Here is a 27808-nt window from a genome sequence, read left to right as displayed (position 1 = left end):
TACACTGAAAAATCAGATTTGAAATCAAAGAATTTGGAAAATTGTTAAAATACCATTTTGTATACTTATTTCTTGTTTCAAAACTGAGGTTCTAGAAAAACTAAATAATCCAAAGACTTGTTTTAATAACTGAGAAAAGATAGTTGGAATTTTTTTTAAATAATTGTGACAATTATAGTCAACCTATACATAATATGTATAATATAATATATTATATTTTCGATTTCGTAAGTATACGATATTTTTTCTAATTCTTTCGAAACCAATTGTGTAATGTACTACTAACATTCTACATTTTTCACAATTATTTCGATACTTTACCTACATACTATATGTATGTATGAAAATTTTTACGGAAAAATCTTAGCTACCTCATCTCAGTTATTAAAAAGCCTTTGATAATATAACTTATGTTTTAGCTCTATGTTTAAACCTTATAATTATTACCTCTAAAAATATTACTAAATATAGTACATTGTTGCCTCTTTTTGGTCGGTGTGCGATTATCGCTGGTCGATGATAAGCGCTGATTAAAGGCAAATAGCGATGGCAATCGAATCCGCCCGCGTATTCCGCTCACTCCCTCTGCCTCTTCCTCTCCCTGTCCCTCTCTCGCCCTCTCCATCGCTCTCTTTCGCTCTGCCGGCGATTTGGGGTTCCGGTTGGCGCTCAACCCTTTTCATTCGCCAGTGGAACGCGATCGCGTTTGGAACGCAGCCGCTGAAAAAAAAAAGATAAACAGAAGCGGCCGGAGAAATGGCCCACTCCTCGCAATCGGGAGCCGCGCAGGCGCTGAACGGTCAGCATCCGGAATTGGCCTTCGCGGACGCGGACACGGATGAGGATGAGCGGGATGACGAGATATTGGCAAAGCTGGAGCAGCGCCAGCTCTTGGGTTCCATGCCCAGGAAGCAATCCCTCAGCGAGCGACGCAATGTGGAGCTGCCCCTTTTGAAGGTGGTCAATGAAAAGGAAATAGAACCAGAGGCGGAGACGCCGACTCCCTCGCCGGAGGCCTTTGCCCCGGGACTCCGACGGAACTCCATATCCATGCCATCGGGCATCAATGCCTTGGACCTGGAGGCACTGCGTCTGCGACACCAAATGCAGCCACAGGATGCCCTGCACGAGGAGATTGTGAGTTTTGTTTTGGTTTCTATAAAAAATGTGATAAGTCTCAGGATGGAGTTAATAATGTATCAGTGTTTTTCTAATCTCTGAAATGCATTTTATGGAGCAGTGGATTAAATTCAAAATAATGTTCAATTTTATACATTTTTACAAAATTTTTTTGGGAGCTTCCAAACATGGTTGTAAGATTTCAAGGGTAAATAAATGAGCTACATAAACAATATTAATAAAAACAATAATAATACACCTACATATATAATAATAATTAATTTCCAACTTTTTTTACAAAAGTTTCCATTACTTATACGTTTATTTTTTTAAACCCCGGCTTGAAAAGTTCTTTAAGTAGAGGGTATGTTACAATCGGGACTTAAGTTTCATTTCTTTCATAATTTTTGTTGTATTTTTTTTTTTATATTTAATTGCAGCAAACCAGTTAAGCAGTTAAGCCTCATTCGAAATTAAAATACAATGCGTAATTAAGCGAGGCGTCATCGCCTCTAGTCTCTGATTCTCGGCGATTTACAGAAAGTTCCCCAAAATAATATTCAACCGTTAATTGAGCCTTAATTATATGAAGTTGGCAAACAATCCACATGTGACAAAAACCCGAAATCCAGTTAATAGTCACATGATGGTCCTAAGGTACAGATGGTCACCATTATTTTAGCACTTCAGTTATACAACAAATTAGTTGGGTTACAGTAAAATAATATTAAAAATTTCTAAGAAAACCATACTGCTTTAAAGCCCCATTAAAAATTATAATATATCAAATTAAATAACCATTAATATATGCATAGTGCTCCAAATACGAATTCATAGCTTCCAAATGGTTCCGACATTAGCATAAACATTTATGCCAACAAGATGTTATCAGCCTAAACAATTTAATTTTGTACAAATTAAAACGAGTTGGATAGAAAACGAGTTTATAGATCATATAATTCTGGTATATTATGTGCTTTCAAAGACATAAGTTCCTATATTTATTGATCGAAGTGATGCAACTGTGATTGATTACTGATATTTCCCACAAATATTAACATTGTCCGAACCCCACCCCATCTAGAATATCCAAATTGAATTATTAGCGCTGCCAATATTTTTGCCGTGGGAGATTATGTCTATTATTTTGTAGGTTTGTTAGCACTAGAACTCATTACTGATGTCAGAAAGAAGCGACGGATGACTTGCGCTAATTATAGAGCTGCAAATAAGCCGTCGGTCGGGCGGAGGGGCGAAGGGGCGTGGCCAGGCCAATGCGGCGTATGTGTGATGTACCTAAGCAATCAAGTCTCACACAAAAAACAAAATCACACATACGCAGTGTGGTCTTTGCTGGGGCTGCCTAAAAGTATGCAATTATTCTTTTGATTATTTTTCAATGGCAGGAAACTTTCCGCTTTTGATGCGATAAAACCTAAGAAAGTGAAGAAAAAATAAATATTCAAAGGTAGAAATAAATGTCACACCACTTAGATTTAATTAGCGAGTTGTTCTGTCTTTTATTTTCACTTAATATTAAAGTCCATAATGAAACTAAGTGTTGCTTGAATGTTTTGAAAAAAATAATGAAATGTCATTATTTTTAAGCGGGGTAGTGAAATAAAAAAATTAAAACAAAAATCTTTATATGTTTAAAAGCTAAGAAAATTAAACCAAAATAAGGTGTTTTTAAAAACTATAAGGCACCAAGAAATTAATTTAAATTCAGATTGGAAGAAAAAAAAAACAGAAGGTATCTCATTCGAAACGGGTGTTAACTGGATGTGAAGCGGTTTAGCTCACGCTTCTTCCAACCGGTTAGAGAATGGGAACACACATGTAAAGTGTTCAGAAAATAACGATTTTTTGTTCATATAAATTATAAAATTTTTTCTGTTTTAGTAAATTGCTTAAATGCAAAGAATATTGGCACATTGGATTAAGTTTGTTAAAAAATATTTTACCGTTGAACTAGACTTGTAAATATATTTAACTAGCAGTGTATTCTTATTTATGGCCAGTCGTCACGATTAAAGGCTAAATCGAGCGCCACCGCTCAGCGCTAAAAAGCTAAAACTAAAACGGTACATAACCAATCAGGGTAGCACAATTAATTTACGACTGCCGGGTAATTCTATCAAAACCAAAATCAAATTCCCACTCACCCGCGGGCTTTTCGCACGGCTCTTTGAGTCGAGTCAACTTGGCTGTGATTATTCTGAGTGTGGGTGTGAATATTCCCACTCAACGCCCCACTCGGATTGCGCTGCCGACGTCGACGCAAGCAGCGACGGCGACAGCGAGAGCGGAGCGATTAAAACGCATAAATTGAGGCTTCAAAAACAATATTCAGGCAATAGCAATCCAGCAATTATCAACGGTTAACAGTGCGATCGCGGCATTAACAGAGCACGGATCGGTGACCTATTTCGAATGTTTTGGACCTATTAATACGAAGAAATATTATAGAAATAAATTCACAAGCGAAATTAACAAATAATTATTTAATTAAAAACATATTAAAATAAATTGGATTGGATTTTTTCAAATTCAAAATAAATAATAAATAAATTTTATTGATTAGATCAATTAATATCAATCCCATAAAATATAGGTAATTAATTTAGCTGTGACTTTGTGAAATGTGAACCATTTTAAAAGTGAGATTGATTTCTTATCAGAAATATTGGAAAAATCATATTTTAGTTCAGTGACATAAAGAACTCCTTTGAGTGCCGCAAAATGAGTTCACCCAACAGTCGGTTTATCCTGTCGAGTGTGCCCAGTGAGGATCAGCCACCGGACAAGGATATAGACAGCGATATAATACTGGATTTGGATAAGGATGAGGCAGGTACTAAGTGTGGCTTACAGTCTATAAAGTACTTATTCACCTGGCTAGCATTATTCGCCCGGGTTTTGCGGTTATATCGACAAGGTTCTCTGCGGTAACGCCTCTGTGCTAATTGTACTCACCTTGCCCAAGTGCAGGCAGGTGCCAAAAGCCCAGCACCCCAAGCAGAACCGATCCAGTATGTGTATATTACTATGCCCCTCCAAAATCCCACACTCTCTGCTTTCTAGTTACAATTGTTTACTGTTGCTTGCATTATCTATAGTATGGAGTGTGTGGTGGATAGTGTAACGAAAACCAAAAAAAAAAAGCGAATATTGGCTATATAAATTCCGGATTTTTTTTTATTCGTTTTTAGATAGCCGACGATGCGGCCTCCAGCCTGGGCACTCCAGGCACTCCGGGCATTACGGCGCCGACGACATCGGCGAATACGCCGGATAAGGCCGTCAGCGGTACGGCCATCAATTTCGCCAACGCCAGCAGCGCCAACGATGACAGCGATGACGAGTTCGGGAACGCCAGAAGACCCGTCCACCGGTGAGTGTTATGTTTGGATACCATACCATAAATAACAAATGTGGTATAATCTTAAAAGTAATACCTAAAGAGTTTATATTTTGTATATTGTTTTTTTAACTTAAAATACAAATATTTATGAACCGTTTTTAACTATCATTGTTAGTGAAATGTTTAGAATTTCATTAATAGCACTGTTGGTTTTTTAAAATAATTTTTTTAATTTTAAATCTTAAAATAAATTTGGTATTATTAATTACATAATAATAAATAATATGAAGATAACTTTTTATAATTATAACATTTTATAATTATTTCAATTTTTTTCGCGATTGGTAATACTTTTGTTTAACTTTTTTTCAGTATGATCATTATTTTTATTATTATGTATAGGTTTAAATTTTTCAATAAAAGTGATAATGCCATAGAATTCGTAATATATAGTGTGTCAAATATCTTAATGATGATTAACTCAAATGGCCGCTCTTTAGATCCTTAAAGATGAAGGGCCGCCGACAGGATACCCAAATTCTTCGCCAGTTTTCCATCCAGCATCCAGTTTGCTTTAATCTTAGCTCACGCTGTCATTCGGCACATTTCCCATTTGATTCATCGGGCAATTAGATTAATTAATTGAAAGCCGCTGCCTTTTGTCTCCGAACGACAGTAATTCAATTGTGGCGTCGACTTCGTCGAATGGAACGTGCCTTTCCCAACATTCCCATTCCCCCCGATATTAACGCCCGATTTCCAACGCCCCATTCTCCGAGTATGGGTTACAGTTACTGCCCACTTTCCATGCTAATTCGATTGCGATTTTCATTCGACTTTTCCCCTTTTCGCCTCATTCAATCGCGTGGCGCTGTGAATTCCTATGATTACCCATTTGGAATCGAGCAAAGTGTTGGCCGAATAATAGTTATTAATACTTTAAGTGATAGAACTCCAAATCACTGTTAGCACACGAAATAATATATATTTTATTAACAGATCAATGTTTATGTAAATGTATATGTTAGGTAACAAGAAAAATATTTATTTTTAAGTTTATAAATATTTTCTGTGTATCTTGGGATTTTTTCTGTAAGCTGCGCATGCGCTCAATCTTTTGCATATTTAAGAGATGACACTATATTGAAATGAAAATCCCCCCGAAAGAATTGATGTATTGACAGTACATATGTATAAATTATATACTTACTTAATACTAGATTAATTATCTGGTTTCATGGCAATCTAAAGCAGTTGAAACCAGCCGACTCGAATATGTTTTATTACTTTCGACAAGGGTTCTGTTATCAGTAATTGCATTCTCTGTTTTTGAGTGACTTCAAATCGGCTTAGCAACTTCGAGGTATACAAATAAGATGCAGTGCATTTGAAAACAAATTTTAACTGTAAGATAAATTTATAAATAATGTCATTTATTTTAAGCTTTTTTAAGTATTAGGAATGTTTTTTTTTAATTTCTAAAACGTTAGTATCAATTTAGTTCAGTGTTATACATCCATAATGCTTAATTAAAGAAATCAATGTCAGTACACATATGAACTGAACATTTCCTGCTCTCTTTATAAATATTAAATTTTAGCATCGTCCGTGCTCTCCCATTATTCATTAGTCCCACAGAATCAATGGGTATTCAAATGAAATATTCCGAAATTTCATCAACCCCTTTGCCATTTATATTTTTCATGAGAAAAAGGTTTATTATTTATTTATTAATACTTTTCGTTTTTTTTTTAAGAAGGATGTATGTCTGTGAAATATCTCTAAAGACCTCTGGTTAAATATTTTTATAAATGTGTGAGATTTTTTTTTTAAATTCAAATGCTACACAGATTTTTGATAAAATACTTCTGGAACTCTGCAAGATTTCTCCAAGTCCCCTATGTCACTCAGATTATTGATAAAAAGGGTATTAGGAATACCTAAAAAATCTTTTAAAACTCTGTGAGAACTGTCCAAAGTAAAAGATAAAAGGGTATTAAAACACCTGCGGAACTCAGTAAGATTTCTCCAAGTTCCCTGTGTCACTGAGATTTGTGATAAAAGCGGTATATCAGTTGTACTTAAAAAATACTTGCGGAACTCTGTGGGATCTCTCCAAAGTCCGGTGTCATACGGCTTTTGCCGGCACGGCACACACACGCGATGAGGGCAATTTAAGTGCTTAAGCACATTACAGGCGGAGACAAGACTGCGACGGGTCTCCAATCTGTTCGCGGATGATAAGTTAATTTGGAGGAGAGGAAGCTCCAGCAAAAGTACGCGACCCGGACTCTACAGATCTGGAGCTATGGCGACATATGGCGAGTCTCGGCTCAGTTGATGATCGCGATTGGGCGTGATAACATCCGTATATCTATATATCCATTTCAAACTGCATTCGCTTTATCCATAAATACATATATATACCACATATATATCGGCTATAGGCCCCGGTAAGTGTTTACGACTTTGAGAGCTGCCAAGCCGCTTATCAACTGTAAATAAATCAGGCCAAGCAAGTATATACACCCGTACTTATATATAATTATAGAGCAGTTGCCCAGATTTTCGTGTTTTTTGTTGCCATTTTTTGGTTCTGCGATTTGTTTACGACGAGATTTGCATACCGACGGAGCAGAAAGTGTGTGCTATATGTATGTGCTGTGTGTTATGTAAACAGAAATTCATCTGGGGCCTCGAGAAGTGGGCTTAACGACTGTCTTCCGCCCGCAAGGGGAAGATAAGGGCGATAAGCCGTTGCAAGTTCAGGGTCCATGGCATACGGTTGCATCTTCTGGTTCCTACAAGTATTCCACCCCCTTATCTTATTGGGATTTAATAGACCAATGTCGCAAAAAAATATATTTGTTTATCAATGGATTAATTTTGGATATTTCTATGAATATTCGCCAAGACATACATTTTCTATAAATATTTTTTTTGGAAAAGTTTATATATTTGTTTCAATTTTAACTGATATTTTTACAAGGCATCAGCTGACATGAGAATATATATTACAGCCTTGCTTATCGGAGTCATAAATTAATTTGGGCCCTATCGCTGTTTGAACTTTATGAGTATCAAAGAGACAACAAGCGGAGGTCTTCTTTGGTTGGGCTGATTCTCAGAAAAAAAGGTTATAATATGGGGTTATAAAATTAACAATATCTTCATTTGTAAAAATTCATAAAAGCAATAATCGAGGAATTCAAAGATATCAGTCTAAATATATTTGTTTTATTTATTTTTAAGAGGTGATATAACCTTTATAACCTTTGCCTATATTGCTAAATCAACTTTTTATATTAAAAATAAATATTTCTTTATTTTACAGCGATCGTTTTCGAAGTAGAAGACGTGCCTCGATTGCCCCTCTGCCCGCCCTGCGATTGAACAGCAAAGAGATGTTGGCCAGTGACTTTGATAGCCACAGTCTGGCCTCCAATCAGGCCTCCATCACGAGTGTCAATTCCCTGGCCAGTTTACTCCGCGAAAAGATGCAGGTGAGTGGGCTCTTTCAGTGCAGAGTTCAAAGGTCACTTCATAATCAAAAAATAACTCCCTAGGCCTTTCCACAACTGATAAGAAAGAAAAAGCGGGAGACCAAGGACTACAAAATCAAGATATTCGTTATCATCATGTTTTTCATCATCATCTTTCTGGTAAGCTATCTGTTCATTCGATCACTCGGTGTTTCAAAGCACCAGCATAATGAGTGATCACAAAGCATGATGAAGAGCTTTTAATAGAATTTGTAGATTATTTCCAAAAGGGAATTCTTAATATCAATAAGACAATGACTTTGTAGTTTCGCTTGATGCTTTAGTAGCTGATTTAGACTTGTCAAAACGAACTGAAGGCTTTGAACCTCATGAGATAAAAGTACTTTGTTCGCATTGATAAAGGCTGCTCAAATAATTTAGCTTTATGTCAAAAATAGATGTTGAAGTCTTAAGCCTGCTTTGAGCCGTTTATCATAAACCTTTTTATTTTAAAAGTGCTTTGAAAAGTGTTGTATTTTGACAAAGTTCCTTACCAAACTTGAGAAGGCCTTAAAAAATATTACCTACTGATATGTAATCTCTGAGGAAATTCTTTTAAAATTCATTCATCGTTTATTTCGGTTGTATTAGGTACTCCAATTTATAAATTCGTCTTCAATTTCTTTTTGCTTTTTGCTCGATATTACTCTCTATAATAACAAATTAAATTATTTCAATATATTTTTTATTTTTTCTAAATGCTATATAGACTTCTAATATTTATAACAATTTATTGGTAGTAATTTGTATATTTATTATTTGTTTTTCTTTTATTATTCTCTTTATCATTATTTAAACTTGTGTAAATTTCAAGATATAATATTGAACACTGTTAAAAAAACGTATTAAATCCAAAGATTTCATATTCAATGTCTATGTTGTTCATCCATTGAGGTTTTTACTAATTTTAAACATAAAAATAATAGTTTTACCATTTAAATATAATTTATATATTTTCAATTTTGGTTTGAATATTAAATTCTTTTTTTTAATGACGTAAAATACTTTAAGTAAATATGAATAACAACAAATCTAATATTTTCGACCTTGATTCAGATATTTTTGAATTGAATTTTGAAATTTAATATGATTTTGTATTTAATTAAAAAAAAAATAAGATATTTATTTCTACCATTCCATTTATCTTATCAACGAACCCTATTTCTGTTATAGATCGGCTATGCGTACGTGGCCTACCACCAGCAGATGCTCACGAAGAGCTACTTCCAGAAGATCAAGTTCAACTCGCACGACCGCATCTTCCGGATCCTGAGCCACGAGGACAAGGAGGTGATCTCGGGCCAGCTGGGCGTGACGCTGGGCTTCGACACGGCGCCGTTCCACTGCCTGGAGGACCATCGGCGGAGCGATGGGAGCGTGTGCATCGAGTGGAACGGGGTGGCGCGGCTGCATCTGAATTTCGAGGACAAGGGCGTCTTCCGGTGCTACACGCTGCAGTGGCAATCGTTGACCCCCGGCCTCCTGCCCACCGATTGCTACGAGCTGAAGCGGGATAATGGCCTGTGGTTCGGTGGTGGAGTGACCAAGGGTCAGGAGTGGTCTCTCAGCTATGCCAACTTCGACTTTGCACCCTATGCCTCCGGCGACAGCAAGATCCATCAGTTTGGCAACGGTGTGAAGAGGTACTTCATCAACTCCATTGGCGTTGCGATGCAGGTGAGTGAGAGGACCCCGCTCCAATTGGGGGTCAATCGCACGGAGAATCGCTTCTGCCTGCGGGCCGCCAACGATGAGTTCACCTTCGTCAATCGACTGACACCGCTGCCCCAGCTGGACTACCGCATCTGCACCACCGAGGACATGCGCAGCCTGCACATGCTGATGACCCAGCAGAGTCTGTGGGACGGGCTCAAGAAGCTGGACATGGAGGTGCTCAACTCGCTGCTGGAGGAGCCCGTCTGGCGGATTCCGCATGCCGAGACCCCGGAATCCTTGAACGAATCCTCCATTTGCGATTACTCCGAGAGTGCGATTGCCATGGGCCTGGGTCACATAGTCATCAACGAGTTTTGGCAGGAGAATATTGGCGACTTTACGGTGGATAAGGCGAGATTTCCCACTCTAAAGGACACCATACGAGTGCTGGATCGCCGGGGCTTCAAGGTGGTGCTCACCATTCAGCCTTTTATCAGCACGGATAGCGCGAATTTCAAGGATGCAGTGAAGCAAAAGCTGCTGATCTACGAACGCCACTCGGAGAGGAGTATTCCCGCTCTCACCAGGTACAAATTTATTTACTTATTTATAAATATTTATTTATTTATTTCGCCAACGGATATACCTTAACTGGCTACTTATACAATCCAAACAACTTATATTAACATTTACAAAATATTTGATTAAGGTACAAGAGCAGCTCCAGTGCCGGGGTCCTGGACATAACCAACAATGCCTCGGTGCCCTGGCTGCTGGAGAAGCTGCAGCGCCTGAAGGAGGAGTACGGGGTGCAGAGCTTCTACTTGGACCTCGGAACGGGCTACAATCTGCCGCACTACTACCAGTGCCGCCAGACGCTGGACAATCCGGACACCTATGCCCGGCTCTTCACCGCCAGCTTGGAGGGAGCGGGACTGATGGCCGTCTCCACGGCCAGCGTGGTGCCCAAACCGCCCACTTTCCTCAGCACTCCGCCCGCGAATGCCACCTGGGAGGGATTGAGGGAGACCCTGGGCGCCGTGCTCAACTACGGCGTCATCGGCTATCCTTTCGTCCTGCCGGGAGTGATTGGAGGCGACTATCTGCTGCAGCGTCCGCTCTCCAAAATGGTCTCCTTCTACTCAATGGCCCAGCCACCGCTGCCCGATCCGGAACTCTTCATCCGCTGGCTCCAGCTGGCCACCTTCATGCCGGCCATGCAGTTCAGCCACCTGCCCTCCGAGTATCGCAGCGATCTGGTCACCCGGGTGGCCCAGGAACTGAAGGAGGTGCGCACCAATGATGTCATTCCGCTGCTCAAGAAGTACCTCAAGTCCTCGATGGACGAGGGTCTGCCGCTGGTGCGGCCACTCTGGATGATGGATCCCCACGATCCCGCCTGCCTCATTGTCAGCGACGAGTTCTCCGTCGGCGAGGAGCTGATCGTGGCGCCCATTCTGCATGCCAAGCGACAGGAGCGAGAAGGTGAGTCTATGTTGGCAGGGAAAACCGGGGATTATAGTGGGTTTTATGGGGGACTTTTGAGAAGTTACTAACTTTTGGACCATATAAGTTGATCTAAATTCTTATTTGGCTTTGTTTTAATTGTGGGCCTTTTCTAAATATTTTTTAAAGATTTTTAGTTATTCTTCGAATTTCTAGGAAATGTATGTAAATTTATCTGATCATAACTGCATTACTTTTCAGTCAGTTTTGGAGAAATTTTTTATTTATTTTTCTTTTGGTTTTTTTTTCTGTAACTTTGCCAAAAATGGTCATACACCAAAAATGCTGTTTGTTTTAAGCAGATAACAATTAATAATTAAATCCATAACACTTTCCGTGTGATTTTGAAAAAATACAATTTTCGCCAATTTTCAATTTTTTTAAAAGGGGGTACCTCATAATTTTTTGCAAAAAAATTTAAAAAAAAAAATAAAATGTCCAGGCTTAAACGCCAATCGATTGGAAATTTAATAACGAGTTCAGAAAGGTTTGACAATCCATATTTGGGTCAATATTTCCTTTAGACATCGGATTATATGCAAAAACGTATTCTTATTAGTCGATTCCTAGGAATCTTTAATTTAAGATAAATTGTTCAAAGTAAATTTAATTTTTTTGAAAAATAGTTTGATTTTAACTACACAGAAAAAAATCATGTTACCGTAAAATCGATATGGCCATGTAAATTTCAGGTCATGCAACATCCAGGTCGTTTCTATATAAAGTAGCCTTTTCGACCAGGTCAAATTTACCTGAGACCAGGTCAAATTAAAATTGATCTTAAATAAGGTAAAATTAACCTACGATTCATATCGATATTTTTTGGGTGAAAGTTTGCTTAAATTCAAATGTTAATACTGTTTCTTATATAATCCTTTGTCTAGTTATAATTTATGATTATCTGGATAGACCAAACCCAGTTTTAAATGAATAATTATTGCCTTATTCAATTAATATATGCCAGGATTTTAATGAAATACTCTCTGAGCCAAGTTAAACGTGAATTAATTCTGTATTTATCCTTCCAGTTTACCTGCCGCAGGGCGTGTGGAAGGATGGCATCGATGGATCGCTGAGGAAGGGCAGTCGATGGATGCACGGCTACCGGGTGCCCACGGACAAGATAGCCTACTTCCGCAAGATGCCGGATAACACTCGGTTCTAGGGATTATCAATTAACCATCATAAATTAGCTGCCCCCAAAACCACCACCCATGTGATATGAACAACGTAGAGAGCCGGCAATTCCGCATACATCTATTCTGTATTGAGTAACCTAAATACTATATATATAGTGTATAGTATATATATATATATATCTATCGATAAGCCCGCGATCGTAATACATAAGATGCCTTATAGCTAGCGCATTATCTAAGCATTATCCTTAGCCTATGTAATTTCCACATTTTTTCTTTTTTTTTTTGTTTGCTTGTTTTTGTGCGTATGATTAGTTAAGTACATCTGGGATGATCGCTTACTCGCTGAATAAATATGTTCGATTACAAAGTACTCTTCCGGGTACTTTCAATAAATATGTAGGGGACTTTTATGCTTGCTACTTGGTTCTGCAATCGGGCAGCGAGGATTCGCAGGGCTCCATTTCCGGTGGCTTCGGCAGGAGTCCGCATTCCGTATCGGCCACCACCACGTCGTGTTGGTCCAGACAGACGACGGACCGTCGGCGGAGTGGCGGAGAGGCGGCTCCTCCCGGAGGACGGCAGGTCAGGGGACAGAATTGCCAAGGACCCGGCCACCAGTGGGCAGGACATGGCTGCTCGCCGCATCCTCGCGACTGCCGTGGAGGTCTTTTGTTCTTGGCGTGCGTCCAACAGGGCAACGTATCAGCCAGACCTTTTGGATTAAAGGAAATTATTTAAATGAACATTCTGGGGTGAAAATGCCACCACTCACCCTTGCCGTTCTCCTGGCAGATGGGCTCCCGGTGCTGAACTCCCCCGCCACAGCTGGCGGAGCACGAGGTCCAGTTGCTCAGCCGCCACAGGAACTGCCTGCCGGCACTCACATTCAGCGCCGGCAGCGTGAACTCGTAGAAAATGCCAGCGTTGCTCTCATTGCCGCGCACAATCGCCTGGAAAAGCCAGAGGAAAATCAGAGAAAATTCGGGAAAATTAAAAATCATTTAAAAAAGAAATTTAAAATATTGCAAAATTAGCTTAAGAATATAAACGATTGGCCGAATTTTAAATAAATAGGTAAAAAATAATTATTGAATATTATTTAAAAATATATGAATACTAAATACAAAAAAAATAAATATAAAAAAACAAAAATATAACTAATAACTTAAAAAAAAACATTGAAAGACAAATACGAAATAAATAAAAAACATTTAATAACTTATTAAAAATATGTATAAAAAATAAATTCAGAATAAATGAAAAAAAAAAAAACAACTAAATAAATAAAGACTTTCCAAAAAATCCTTGACAAAATGTATTTACCTTCGGAATACAAAAATTAAAAACAAAATTTTACAAATTGGAAAAAATATTCTATTTTATTTGGGAAATATTGTTAAATATGTACCTCAAGGCCATTTAATGTATTTGTTTTAAATTTAAACTAAAAAAAAATATTTTAATAGTAATTCTATTTGTTGGTATATAGTTTTTTCTGTTTAAAATATTGTAAATATTTATTTCGCATTTATGGAGAGTTCTAAGGTTTTTAAGGCATATGATTAATTTTAAATATCACTTACGTATAGCGATATGGAATGCTGGATGGGCTGAGGTATTGTGATGGTCTCCTGCTCGTCGACCCGATCGTAGAGGCTCTCGGCGCCGGCGATCTCGAACTCGCCGGGCATCGAGATGAGGCTATCGCCGTTCAGATAGAACCGATCCCCGTTCGCCGTCGCGATGGCCAGGAAGTGCGCCGAGTTGGCCTGCTCCCGGATGAGGATGTGCCTGGCCCGCGCCGGAATGGTGACGATCTCCACATAGGCCCCGTCCTTGGCGGCAAACGGATCCGCGAAGGTCTCCCTCACCGGCTGGCACTGATCGCCAGAACCGCCGCAGACACCGCAGCGATCGTCCTGCACCTCCGAGTCGACGATCCAATCGCAACCAACTTTCTGAACAAGAGGCGGTTCGGGCTCAGGGCTCAATAATATCGTAAATGGGATCTGGGATACCCTACCTTGCAGATGCCGTCGATGCACATGTTGTTCGTGCCCAGCGTGCAGGGCGTTCCGTCCAGAACCGTGGAGCCCCAGTTGGCGATTATCGTGTCGTCCACGTCGCTGCAGAACAGCTTGCAGGGATTATCTGGCGGATATATCAATCGTATTAGCTCTGATTTCATTTTTGGTAATTATTATTATTATTATAAAGTGTTCGACTATAATGTAATGTTATTATTAAAAACATATTTTTTTAATTTTTAATTTAAAATTTTGATTGAGAAAGGGTTTGGTGCCAACGGATGATTTTTACCAACTAACTTAATTGGAGATATCGAGTTAAAGATGTATATTTTTTACACAGAGAAAAAAGTTTAGTTAAATGAAGTCGAATCAAAAGATTGTTATATCTGTAGGATTTTAGAATAAACCTTTTTTCATGTTATACGATTTATAGCGATTTTACTTTGATGCTTTAAAAATTATTTTTTTAATCAGAGATTTAATGATTTTTAGATTTATTATTTATGTATTTTAGTTTTAGATATAATTACAAATTTAAACAAATTTCAATTTCTGGTGAAGAATATAAATATAAATGAATTATTTAATATAAACCAAATATTTAAAAGGTCACTTGATAGATAGATATAATAAATATTTTATATTTTCAATTTAAAAAAATAAGGTTAATAAAAAATTAAAAATTCTTGTGTAAGGATCTAAGAAATTAAAACAATTGTTTTAGGCTTTAAAATACAAATCTTTTCCTTAGAGATAGTTTAAAGACACATTAGCTCATCAGATGGACTCACTCTTGTCGAAGAAGGGCAGCCACTTGTAGGTGGCTCCCTGGTAGCTGACGTTGTCGAATCGCGCGCACTGCTGCGCCCGGAAGCTGGGCTCCTCCGCCGGACACGGACGCTTCCGGCAGATCTTGTACCGCTTCCGCTCGCCGATGCAGAAGACGCCGCCATTGGCGGGCACCGGGCTGTCGCACTCCCGCTGCTGGGTGGACACCCCGCCGCCGCAGCTGCGCGAGCACTCGCTCCACTCGCTCCAGTCGCCCCAGCCCCCGTTGACCGCCGCCAGCTCCTCGCGGCGCACGCACTTGCCGTTCTGGCACCACTTGTTCCGCCCGCACAGCGTCCCCGGGGCGGTGGGCCGCATGTGGGTGACGCACTCCCCGTTCACCCTGCACCACAGCGTCGAGCAGAGCTCGTGGGGCGTGGAACAGGCGCCCACCTCGCTGTCGGTGGTCAGGTTGAACTGCAGGCGGCACTGGCCCCTCGCGTTGTACCGCATCCCCGGCAGCTCGCCGGTGTAGTTGTACTCGTCCAGCGGCGTCGGCGGGTCGTCCAGGCACTCGCCCAATCCTTGACTGAAATGCAGGTAATTCGGAAGATAAGATAATAGATGGCATCAAAATATTTTATAATTAGAGGATAAATAAATAAAATAAATAATTTTTGTAATTATCAAATTGTAAAGACTATAAAGATGAATTCCATTATGCTATGATATTTCAAATGTTTTAAAAACATTAAAAACATACTTTTTTTAAATATAAAAATCACAATTATAATATTTTCTACTCCTCCATAATTATTAATTTCGAAGTTTTATAATAAAAATAAAAAAGCATTTGAGCGACGAAATATCAGGTCTTGTATATTAAATTAATTGTAATGATTATAAAGCCCAAAAAATTATTACTAAGAAACTACAATAAGAGCAAAAATCAGTTACACCTAAGAATAGTTTTAGCAGTTACTATTAGTTATAGCTTAAAAAAAATACATTTTCCTAATTATTATTATTGCACCAGTCAATATTATTTATTTTCAAAAGGCAAGGCATTTTTTAAATTTTATTTAACAATTTTAAGATGCTTTTGTCTTTTTTGAAAATTAAAATTCTATCCAAATTTTATTTATTAAAAATTACAGCCTCTACAATTTTCTATTTTTCGACCAATTGAAAAAGGTTCGTACTTTATGTACCATCTTTACATATGTTTTATTATTATTAGTTACTTGGACTACTTACTCCAGGAAGTGCGTGATGTACTTGCGGCTGCAGTTCGACCAGCAAACCTGCAGGGTGTCCGCCCCGAAAGTGGGCGTCATGATGTGCACAATGGGACCCACACGCGGATGGCAGCCAATTTTCGCGGTATCGTGGAACATTCCGAAGCTGAGGGGAAAATATGTTTCAATTAATTTAAATTAATTATTTTACAAATATTTGTTTAAACGAAAATGGGGGGTAGGAAAGCCCAAGCGTAGTTACAAAGTTGCAAATTGTCGGTGAGGAAATTCCCCCCTCCCAGTCACTCCAAAACCTGAATATTTTAATAGAATAATAGCCGATTCGGAGCAAATCGTTTGTACATACACAAACATACAAATATACAAACAGATATATCCGATTAAAAGCACATAAACGAGTGCAAAGCAAAACAAAAACAAACCACCTGTTTCTCCCGCCCAGGGAGATTCCGATTCCGGTCGGCTTACACAACCCATCGCCACTATATCTTGACCGATCGGAGAGATCGGACCATCAGAGGATGGAGGGGGGGCGCTGAGTCAATCGCGGACGGAGCACGCTAGACTGACTGACGGCCCCTGGGCGGCACTCAGAGAAAAAAAGGTGTAAAAGTGAATATAACAAGTTAACCAAAGCTATTTGATACATTTTAGAAAATTGTCTCACTTTAATGATTTTTTTTAAAGGAATTTATATCATAATATTATAAATATATTTAAGGTATTTATTATCAGAAAAATTATAGGCTTAGAGCTAATGTAGCATTTACTTATAATGTTTAAAAAAACGGAATGAGCAAAAATTATTGAGCTAGTGATATAAAAAACATCTAATCTGCGAAGGATCACAGCCCTAAAAACTTAAAAAATATAAAACTTAAAAAAAGTATGACTTAACAAACATATTTAAAATATTTCTTCATGTTTCAGCTTCGAAAAATGTAATAACTAAAGGATTAGCTAATACATTTGTGTTATATGTTTTCTCCAACTGCATATATATTTTATATTTAATAAAATCTGTTCTAGAAAATATATCTTAATTTAGAATTGCTTTTTATTTCGATTTATAATTGATTTTGACTTTTTAGAGTGCACAGTAGGCGGCCCACAGCCAGCCACTTGGAAACTTGAAAACTTGGCATCGAGCATCGAACGATCGACCCAATCCAAGCCAAGCCAATCCGATCGGATTGGATCCATTCCGATCCAAATCCGCAGCTCCCCCGATAAGCCAGCAAAAACAAAAACCGGACCCGGCTGTCGAATGGGTGTGAATAGGAATGAGTCTGAGTGTTTGGGTGTGCCGGTCGACGACGATTCTGTGATCACTGTGAATCACCCGAGTAATTGCCGGTAATAGATCATTTTTCCCTTTTGTAATATTGTGTAAGGGTCAATGGAAATAAGGCCGTAATCATACGATACAAGTTGTGTTCAATCATTAAATTACATAAGTTACGGTAAATAACTGAAAAGTCCTAATTTTCCATTAAACAGAATCTTTCCGTTAGAAATGTAATCCCAAAAAATGATGTCCTACTTTTTATGGCCTACTTTTAGACACCTTTATAAATGACTTTGAATAATACCGCTTAAACTGCTATAAATAATTTTAGAAAAAAATTAAAAACCTATTAAAATAATAAAATGAATAGTTTTTACATTTAATTAATTTAAATTTTAAGAGTGACTCCGAGATCACAGTGACTTGTCGATCATCTCTGCTCAACGCGCTCGACTAATTGAGTTTGAATCGAGCAGGAAGCAGGGGCACCGAGAGGTGATATATATATATCTGAATATAAATCTGAATATGCAGTATGCAACGCAGGCGATCATTGTCGCAGAAAAACACACGCAGGTGTCAAAGCATTCGTCGCGTCCACTTAGCCGCCTCGGTAGAAATCAAGTAAATCGTGGTCTTGGTTGTATTTCGTATTTTTTCATTTTTTTTCACTTTGCTGGCGATTCATTCATTAAACGAATTGGGCTGGCCATAAATCTTAGCCAGGGGATGGGAATGGGGATCGGAAATCGGATTGAATCGCAGCGCGTGGGGCAGTGTGAGTGTGTGTTTGTGTGCCTTTGTATCTGTGTTGGCCAACGTCTGGCGCCGCAGGTGGCAATGCAAATCGCTGCCGGCTACCTGTCTACGTTACCTGCTGGCTCAACACTTTGATTCCGTTCTAAGATCATAACTGGTCAGCCAGAGTTTAAAGATAAATTATTTTCTATGCTTATATTTTATGTCGTTTTATTACAACATTAATCGTTTTCATATTCATGTTAATATATTATATTATTATAATATATTTTATTAATTATAATAATTATATATAAAATTATATTATATAATTAAACTAAATTTTAATAAGTATTCTGACATGAATTTTAATCTATAGCTAAAAACTAGTTTAGTAGTGCTTTCCATAATTCATTTTAAAAAAATGCATTTAATTTTTTAATTTTTTTTTTCTAAATATTGTTTACGTTTTTAAGAATTTCCACTAGCAACAGGTATTTTAATTCAAAAGAAGTTGTCTCAAAAAAATATATATATTTCTAAGATCCCTTAAAGTAAGCCCTTGTAAAATATAAACTATTTAACTATTTAGAGACTAAACTTACTTGTGGCCCAATTCATGGGTGATCGTGTGGGAGAGCATGATGCCGTTGTCCTCGTTGACGCTGCACGATTGCTTCGGCTTGCACATGCCACCCACGTTGGCCAGGCCGAGGGTCCTGCGGATTAATCGGATATAGTTTTGGAACCCCTATATCATCATTATCCTCCTTCCCCACAAGGACTCACATGCAGTTGTTGGCGCAGATGTTCTTGCGCGTGATGAGAATGGCCACGTCGTGGTGATGGGGATCCTTCTCGCTGCCCTTGTTCAACTTGTGTTGCCAACTTTGAAAGGATATTTGAATGGGTTATTAAGGGGAATTAATAATATAATAGTATATTGGAACGGAAGTTCTACAATTCGTTAAAGAAAAATAACAATTATATATTCAAAAAAATAGAAATTTAGATAATCTATTTTTAGAAAAATGTAATCTTTAATACAAAAATATATATTATTAGTTAAAATGTGTGTAATTACTTAGTAAGTAGTAGTTAGTAGTAAAAAACAATTTTATTCTGCAATCAAAGTTTAAAATCCTTCAATGAAATCCCTAAAATTTTCCAATTTAATATTTTTATATTTAAACGAAATTAATGGATTTTACGATCAATTTTTAAAATCCTTAAATGAGTTCCCTGAAATTTTCTAATTATATATTTTTCCCTAAATTTTCTAATTATATATTTTCATATTTAAATGAATTCACCACAAAACTCACCTGCAGAACCGATCCAAATTCTTCTGGGCATTCTGGGTGAGATTCAGCTGGAGCTGGGACTCCTCCTCGTCCAGCTGGATGATGCGCACCACCACGATCTCGATGGAGTTGCCGATGCTGGGGTCCTTGTACAAGGCGGACACCATGTTCATGATGGTCAGCAGGTAGCCGTTGAGGTCCTTGTGAAAGGCCGACATGGTGGCATCGGCCACAATCAGGGTCTCCACATGCCGTGGACTGCTGATGGATCGCCGCCGCCTGGGAATCTCGGGATGCGGATGCGGATGATCCTGCTGCTGATCCTGCTCCGTCTGGAACTGCGTCTCGTACTTGAACTTGGTGTGCGGCACCCGATGATTTTTCTGGTGGTGGCTCTTGTGCTTGTGGTGCCGCCTGATCTGGCGACCTCCCTGGACCTTCACCTTGCCCCTGGACTGCCACTCCAGTCTCGTCTCCATTCGTCGACGAGGCTCCCTCGTTCCGCAGTTGCTGACCTCCGCTCCGGATCCCGAACCCAATCCCGATCCCGATCCTCCGCCCCGTTTGCGCTTGTTCCGCTTTCTCGAGGCATGCTAGTGGATGCAATATCAACGGTATATCAAAGGATCTTCACTGCCAGGCTACCATCTCACCTTCGGTTTCACTGAGGAGCGCTGGAAGACCACGTGCGGATGACCGCTGGCCGGATGCGGCTCGTGCTGCTTGGAGGGCTCGATGAAGTACTCATTACTGGCCGTCCGGATGTGGCCCACCTGGTAAAAAATTATGAGGTTAATTTAGAGAGCGGGAGTATTGCATTCCTATTTTTAATTTCTTAAAAAAACTGTCCGAAAAGGGCAATCCTAAATGCATTAAATATGTAAAATATATTTTTTTAGTTATAGTTGCTTTTAATAACATTATTTTATACAAATTATTTTTGCTGTAATAAGGATTGATTAATAGATGTATGGGTAAAATAATTATCTTTCAGACCACGAACTCGAAATAAATTTAGAAGTTTTTTTATCGAAGTTATAGACGAATGAATGACATTGTCATAGACATACAGTAGTGGCCAAAATTATAGTAACGCATCAAAACCCAATAAGATCCTTCACTATTCATAGATGTACACTTTATTTACCCTGTCCTTGAAATTCTTCTATATTTAAAGGTACAGTTACTCACCAGTCCGGAGCAAGTGGAGATGGCCACATTGGTGGCCTGTTGGCCGCGCACCTTGCCGTGAAAGTGGCAGTTGAGGTGCCGCGGGTTCAAAGGTGACCGCGTGCGCAGATCCCGGCGATGCCGCTCCACCACCAAATTGGGGGCCAGGAAGTAGCTGTGCGCCGTCAGCTCCAGATGCAGTGTCTCGTTGGCCAGCGGCAGCTGGAGATGCAAGTCCGCCGCTGGGTTATCCACATCCTCCTGCTCAAGGTTCAAACTTCGTCGCTGGCGATGCCGCCGGTGATCACGATCGTGGGCAAAGTCCAGCGAGTGGGTCATGAATGCCCCATCGGGATGGACTCGTCGTGGCACCACCAGCTGCCCCTCACCCGCCACCAGTTCGTCGGAGTGGAGACCGAACAGCTGGCGTCCACCTCCACCTCCTCCTCCTCCTTGTGTTCCGACGACCAACCAAAAGCAGAGCAGCAGACTCCTGATCCACATCCTGTTGCACTCTATGACCATGACTCGATCCCGATCCTGATCCTGTTCCTTATCCACAGCCCTAGCCGTTGTCCAGGCGTTGTCTCAGCAGCATGGCAGCGGTCGCATACGGATCTTGGGCTGGTCAAGATCAGCTCTGGCTGAAGATTGGGAAATATATTATATTAAATTAATATTATATTATATTATTAATAACATAATATTATAATTAATATAATATTATAATTAATATAATAAGCGCTTTTAATAATAAAGTCTTCAAAAAACAAAAGGGAGAAGACATGTTATCGAACGTTTCTGCCTATCAAATCGATAATAATCGAAAAATATTGGAAAATCGATTTTGTAGGTACATGTCATTAGGTAAGTATATGTACATTAATATTTTATTATAATTATTATAATAAGCGCTTTTAATAATAAAATCTTCAAAAAACAAAATGGAGAAGACATGTTATCGAAAGTTTCTGCCTATAAAATCGACAATAATCGAAATAATCGACAAATTTTGGAAAATCGATTTTGTAGGTACATCGATTGTTTTTTTTTTTTATATAAGTTCCTATTTTAAGTTCTAGCTAACCATTAATAATAACATTTTAATATTTTACATAGATATATTTACAATATTTTAAAAGTCAAACTGAATATTTCATATTTTTGCTGCCTTCCCGTTCCCTTACAATTTCAGTAGCAAATTAGAGATTATTTATGATCCCAAAGTGCCTCAGTTTCTGATTGGTAATGAGGCAATCAATCTTTGAAGTACTCTGCCCATTGTTGCGGCTTTTTTTTTGCCGATCATTGTGGTTTCGATGTGGGCCTGGCGCCATCCAAGCCGCAAGTTGTTGTTATAGCAATCCAATCCAATTCAATCCAAACCCATGCGATCTGTCTGATTTGGGCTGGGATTAACCTCTGGTCGGGCTGCGTATTGTTATGGCATATATAGAGGCCATAAAAAGAAAGAGACCACTTCCAGATATAATAAATAAAAGGTGATTTGCTATTTGGCTTTTAGCAGAAACACTTTCAAGATGGAACGGAGACAACGAAAATAAACAAAAAGCCAAAAAAGACACGGGCCATAAAATTAAGCAAATTTTTTGAATGCGGCTCTTCAAAGACAAAAACAATATTAGCAACAACAACAATGCTGGCTGGTCATTATCAAAGCAACACGACAACTTAATTATTCAAAAGATTGACGCACTCTTATCACGATCACGATTTGTAATTTATGATAAATGTTGGCAATTCCATTAATAAAATTAAACAAAAGCTCATTAGCTTCAAAAGCCGATTTGCAATCGAAGGAAGAGCCAAAGATCGGACTCCTTGTCACTTTGCGAATTTGCATAGCCCAATACCCTGAAAATGGATAATATTTCTGCGGAGATCTCGAGACTTTTATCTGCCGGTTTTCCCCAAAATGACGCAAACTTGGGAATGACGAAACTGACGGCACTGATCCCCACCATAAAAATTAGCAAATTTTGTTCTACGTCAATGAAAATTATCAACAATTACTCAGAAGCAGTAAATTTAAAAAATGTACTGTTGAATTTCTTTAAAAAAATATATAATTATAAAAGATTTTGGAGAAAATGGTAAAGGGAATTCTGTGATATTTTTCAACCACCTGCAAAAATATTTATCCTAATTGTCTCACACTTGTAGGTTGTGAAAAAGTTTTTAAGTCTCAGATCAATTTTCGTTTTTATTCCATAATTTTTAATATCTAAAATATTTTTACTTATAGAGAAAATTGTATATAATATTTTAAAAATTTCATAAAATAAAATAGTCGGAAATTAAAAGTCGAAATTACCCCATCGAAATTAGAAAGAGCATATACCCAACGCCAATGACCTTGGCGATGGCGCCTGAGGCGCAGGTGCCGTTCTTAATTCCGAATTCAATGCGAACTCATCATGGCCATAATGATGGCAATAAAATATGCGCTTAAATATTGGATATACCCGAAATTTCCACTCCCCACCCCGACCATTCCTGTTTCGATATTTATTCTGTGAATCTAATTCGAGTCGCGGCGAAACTTGAAAGACTTCCCAGTTAAATTAGCAAGCGCCACATGATCGTATATTAAAATGTGGCTATTGTCCATCTATCCATCCATCCGTTTGTCCGTTTCCCCGCTTGTCCGTTTCCCCGCTTGTCCGTTTGTCCGCTTGTCCGTTTGTCCCATTATGCTGCAGTGCCTCCCAGTCCGCCGGTTGAATGGTGGATGCCAGTAGGCGCCACTCTTAATTATCAATCAATCAATCACTGCCGCCCGACGGCTCCCTCCATTAAATGTCAGCCAATTGATTGCAGACTGTCTGCCACTTCCCTCACTTCCCCTTCCGACCCGCCCGATCGAGATGTATGTATAGCAACCTCGTGGCCCCCATTATTCCCCTTCTTTAAGCTTCACTGCGTGCATTTTGATTGGGTGCAGGGAAATGGAAAACATCGGGATAACATCGGGATAACAGGACGAAGACTCCTCCTCGGGGGAAACTATCAATCATCGAAGAATTTCAGAAAAAAAGAATTACAACGAAAAATCACTTTGTATTGAAAATATTAAGAACTGAGATTTGAAAACATTTTAAATTTGAAAATATTTTCCTCACAAAATTTATAAAATATCTTATCCCAAAATTTAAATTTCTTTTTTAAAAATGAGATTTGAGAATATTTTAAATTGATAATATTTTCCTCACAAAATTTATACAATATCTTACCCCAAAATTTAAATTATCTTTTTTAAGTGTCCATATTTAACTAACCCAATTTTTATGTGGAATTAAGGTACTTCCCCTTATTCCAAAAACTCGAAAGCATCAATAATTGACTTGATTGAATAACTTAACACGAGAGAATAAATTGGGAAGGGCAAGGGGTGTAAGATCGAAATTCTTGGAAACGTCCCCAACGAATGCCGCATGATCTCATGTGATTTTGACTGGGTTTGTATCGGAAATTTCACTTGATTTCAATTCGTACTCTTTTCTTTTCTGCTCCTCCTCCGCAAATAAAAAAATCCACCAACTCTTCCTATTTTTCCATATTATTCCGTTCAGACGTTGGCGTTTTATTATTTCGACTTTAGGCGATTTTCAACATTTATCACTAGATTTGTCACCTCTGGTTTTTTGGTCAAGCCAACCACCAACCATCGATCATCGGTGACGAATATTTATGCTAATGAAAGGCCAAATCAAGATCGGATACACGTACTCCTCCTCCTCTTTCCTGGCCACGTCCACATTTGAGAAAAGAAAAAAAACGCCAAAAAAGAAAAAACAAAAAATAAATACCCTCTGGCTAGCGAATTTCCGATTTCACTTTGTGGAGGCCTCCAGCCGAGAGGCGAAGCAATTTGTACGCCCACCAGTTGGCCAGATCGGATCCAAGATCCCAGTGCTCAAGACCCGAGTACCCAGTCCCCAGTGCCCAGACTTTGGATTCAGACTAGGCCACAGACCGGACCAAAATGGATCGGAGTTGGATGTGGATGTGTGGATGGTTGGGGAGTTTTTGGGGGTTCCGGGGCTCGGGAATCGGGGATCCGCATGGAGTGGAAGCTCCATTGATATGTCTTGCCATTCATGCATTGTAGTTTCATTGAGAAACTCATACAAACGCATTTGGAGCTGGCACATGGTTTCAGTTTTTCAAATACCCTGTAAAGAGGGTAGTACAAGCTTTTACATAGGATTTTCCAAGGAATTAATATCCATTCTTTAGTTTAAGTTTTATTTTTAAAATTATTTAATATTAAATTAAATTTTAAATATATATCGTCTACATAAACATTTTGTAAATATTATGATATAATATTGGTTTCTGTTTATATCGTTTTTAGGTTAATAATTTATAAAAATCGTAAGATTGTTATTTGCTCTTGCAGGAAAATTTATTCAGATTGCCAACATTTTCGAGGGTATCAAAAATTCGTACTGCCCAACGCTGGTTTCCCTTCTCGTTTCTTTTTTATTTATGGCGTTTTTTTATGAATGAAATGAAGCTTTTCACGTAAAACGACGATTCCATATTGCTCGCTCGGCTATGGTTGGTTTGGCTGGGTTCCCCAAAGCCCCGCTCCCCGATCCCCCATCCCCCATCACCGATCTCTGAACCGAACCGCCCCTCCCCCCCTTCTATAATTTCGCGGCCCCGCCCTCGCCGGATCGCACGTTACTCCGATGTTTTCGCTCCTATATCTCGGGGCACATATGAATCTCTATGGCTTCGCTGGCATGTGGGCCGAAAATGTATTTTTATGGCAACGTCGTTCGATTTATTATTTCATTTGTTTTCTGTTTGTGTTATTAGCGAGTACACACATGTCTCTCGATGGCAAGAGGGTTTTTGTTTTTTATATTTTTTTCTTTTTTGCACAGGCATTTCTTCGGGATGTTCTTTTGGATTTTATGGACCGTCGACGGATCGGATGGGCCAACTGGTCCCGGCCAAAATCCGAAATCCGAAATACAAAATACTACAGAGCCAATCATTTAATTTCAGTTTATTTGTCATGACATTGTTGCCGTCCCGTCGCTTGTGACCATACATGACTGGCGTTTTTTTTTTACCCTTTTTGGGAGTCGTATTTTTTTTATTTTTATTTTTTCGGCTCCGTCTGTGAGATAAAAAGTGTGTGTTTTTATTATTTTTCTCTCTTTTTTGTCGCCATGCTGAGATCACACAGGAAATTGACTGTGGAGCAAAAAAAAGCAGAGGAAGTGGGAAGAGCAAAAGCCCTAAGAGTCATAGATCCGATGGTGCTGATATGATAGCAAAATACAAATAGATGGGCGGTTTTAATGATCATTAGATGGGTAGTTATTTACTGGATTCACTTATCAGTGATCTCAAATATGTTTCTTTACCTTTTAAATTATTGGACTATTTAGATAAAAAAAAGTCTTCGTTAACTGTATCTCTATTTTGGGCGTTTTAAACTGTTTAACTAATTTAATAGCATTTATGTACATATTTTAATACATTGAAATAAATAAATTTATCACTGGAAATATATGAAATTATAAAGGCAATCTAATAGTGGCACACTAAGGGCTTAAAGCCCTACTTTAAATTCAAACGTTTAACAAGCGGACGAGAAAACGGCCCTAAATTGTTTACTTTAACATTTGAACTTTCTTTGGAAACCATTTATTTAATGGATAATAATAATTAAACTTATTAGATCACTGTCTATTATGAAATGACTAAAATATTCAAATAAGTATTCGAAAGGCATTTCATTAAAAATAAAAAGGATTTTTTAATGGTATAACTGTTTTCCATTTAAAAATCTTTATTATGTTATTATACAACAAAAATATTTTTTTTAAATATATTGCAGAAAATAATAAAATCTCATGTTTCACAATTAAAAACAGTAAGGCAGCGAAATAGCATTAAAATATGCGATTCCAACGCTGTTCTGAAGATACCCATATCACATTCTTCGGATGCCCCGACTCACCGATTCCGATTCCGAATTCGAACACGGGAATCCAATTCCGAAAGGCGCCGCTGGTGAAGCCCGCAAATATTTTAACCGCAAATAAAAGCAATAGCTTTTTTCTTTATTTTAGGGGCGGCGATTATAACGCCAGGTAGGAGAACCCAAGCCCAGACAGCCGCTCTTTCACAACAATGGCCGAAGATTTCACAAGTTGCTTCGGTTCACTTTAGTTCACAGACAACAAAAAAAGAAAATAAATGCCCGAAACAGAACGAAAAAAGCGCGTTTTTCAAAACACCGATTTTACGATTCGAATCAATCACACTCACACATGGGCATGCGCACAGGCTTTAAATTTATATTCCTATATCTGGCATAGGTTTAGGTATACATATATCGGCATTTCTTCAGATAAGCGCTGCTCGGAATTCGGAACTAAATCAAAATATCATATTATCCACACTTCGCACAAGAGTCTCAGTTTGTTCCGGCGTCGTATCGGATATATCGACGTTTTCCTCTGATTTTTCTTAATGGCTCTCTATAGGAAGCGAGGCAGCACAATCAGCGCGGGTGAAAAGATATCGTCCAAATCCAAAGTGTCGGGAGCTGCGAGGTGCTTAAATAGATTTTCTTGGCGATCGTATCGTTACGTGGAAACGTAACGTAAACGCAAAACGTAAGGCGGTTGCATCGAACAAAAATGTTGTTGGTCGAACTCGAACAAAAATGTTTAGCAACATGAAAATAAAAATAAATGAATTTTAATACAAATAATAAATAATAAAAATAATAAATAATAATAATAAAAATGTATACATCAAAAATCTAAGAACTTATGCTTGATAAAATACATTTAAATTAAATTATTTTAGTTAATTATTACATCATAATAATTCGGTTTATGATTTCAAGTACATAAATTTGGAAATCCAT

The 27808-nt window shown here is 38.4% G+C and overlaps 2 protein-coding genes across 7 annotated transcripts; one reads left to right on the top strand and one right to left on the bottom strand.

Annotated features, from left to right (window-relative positions):
* The first annotated feature begins 693 nt into the window (after positions 1-693).
* LOC108065638 (myogenesis-regulating glycosidase) lies at positions 694-12722 on the top strand. 5 transcript variants are annotated; one of them, XM_070218825.1, is made up of 8 exons: positions 3576-3733; positions 3826-3969; positions 4332-4513; positions 7818-7986; positions 8050-8145; positions 9199-10268; positions 10391-11166; positions 12216-12722. In XM_070218825.1, the coding sequence occupies exons 2-8, from the start codon at positions 3862-3864 to the stop codon at positions 12350-12352; spliced, it is 2538 nt and encodes an 845-aa protein (XP_070074926.1). In that variant the 5' UTR covers positions 3576-3733; positions 3826-3861; the 3' UTR covers positions 12353-12722. The 5 variants fall into 5 exon arrangements, with proteins under 5 accessions (XP_017009193.2, XP_070074926.1, XP_017009194.1 ...); XM_017153704.3 differs by lacking the exons at positions 3576-3733; positions 3826-3969 and adding an exon at positions 694-1137; XM_017153705.3 differs by having other exon boundaries at positions 3576-3969.
* On the bottom strand, positions 12699-27450 carry AdamTS-B (ADAM metallopeptidase with thrombospondin type 1 motif B). Of its 2 annotated transcripts, XM_017153702.3 has the most exons (13): positions 27202-27450; positions 26891-27096; positions 20908-21530; positions 20370-20489; positions 19738-20309; positions 19202-19300; positions 19018-19131; positions 16385-16531; positions 15151-15716; positions 14353-14480; positions 13913-14287; positions 13102-13279; positions 12699-13041 (listed from the first exon to the last, which is right to left on the bottom strand). In XM_017153702.3, exons 3-13 carry the CDS (start codon positions 21409-21411, stop codon positions 12746-12748), a joined length of 3099 nt encoding a protein of 1032 aa, XP_017009191.2. In that variant the 5' UTR covers positions 21412-21530; positions 26891-27096; positions 27202-27450; the 3' UTR covers positions 12699-12745. The 2 variants fall into 2 exon arrangements, with proteins under 2 accessions (XP_017009191.2, XP_017009192.2); XM_017153703.3 differs by lacking the exons at positions 12699-13041; positions 13102-13279 and having other exon boundaries at positions 14087-14283; positions 26891-27450.
* Between the last annotated feature and the right edge of the window lie 358 nt (positions 27451-27808).

This window comes from Drosophila takahashii, chromosome X, assembly GCF_030179915.1.
Source record: "Drosophila takahashii strain IR98-3 E-12201 chromosome X, DtakHiC1v2, whole genome shotgun sequence".
Lineage (NCBI taxonomy): Eukaryota > Metazoa > Arthropoda > Insecta > Diptera > Drosophilidae > Drosophila > Drosophila takahashii.
Note: the sequence above shows the minus strand (reverse complement) of the source record. Positions and strands in the feature narration are given on the sequence as shown.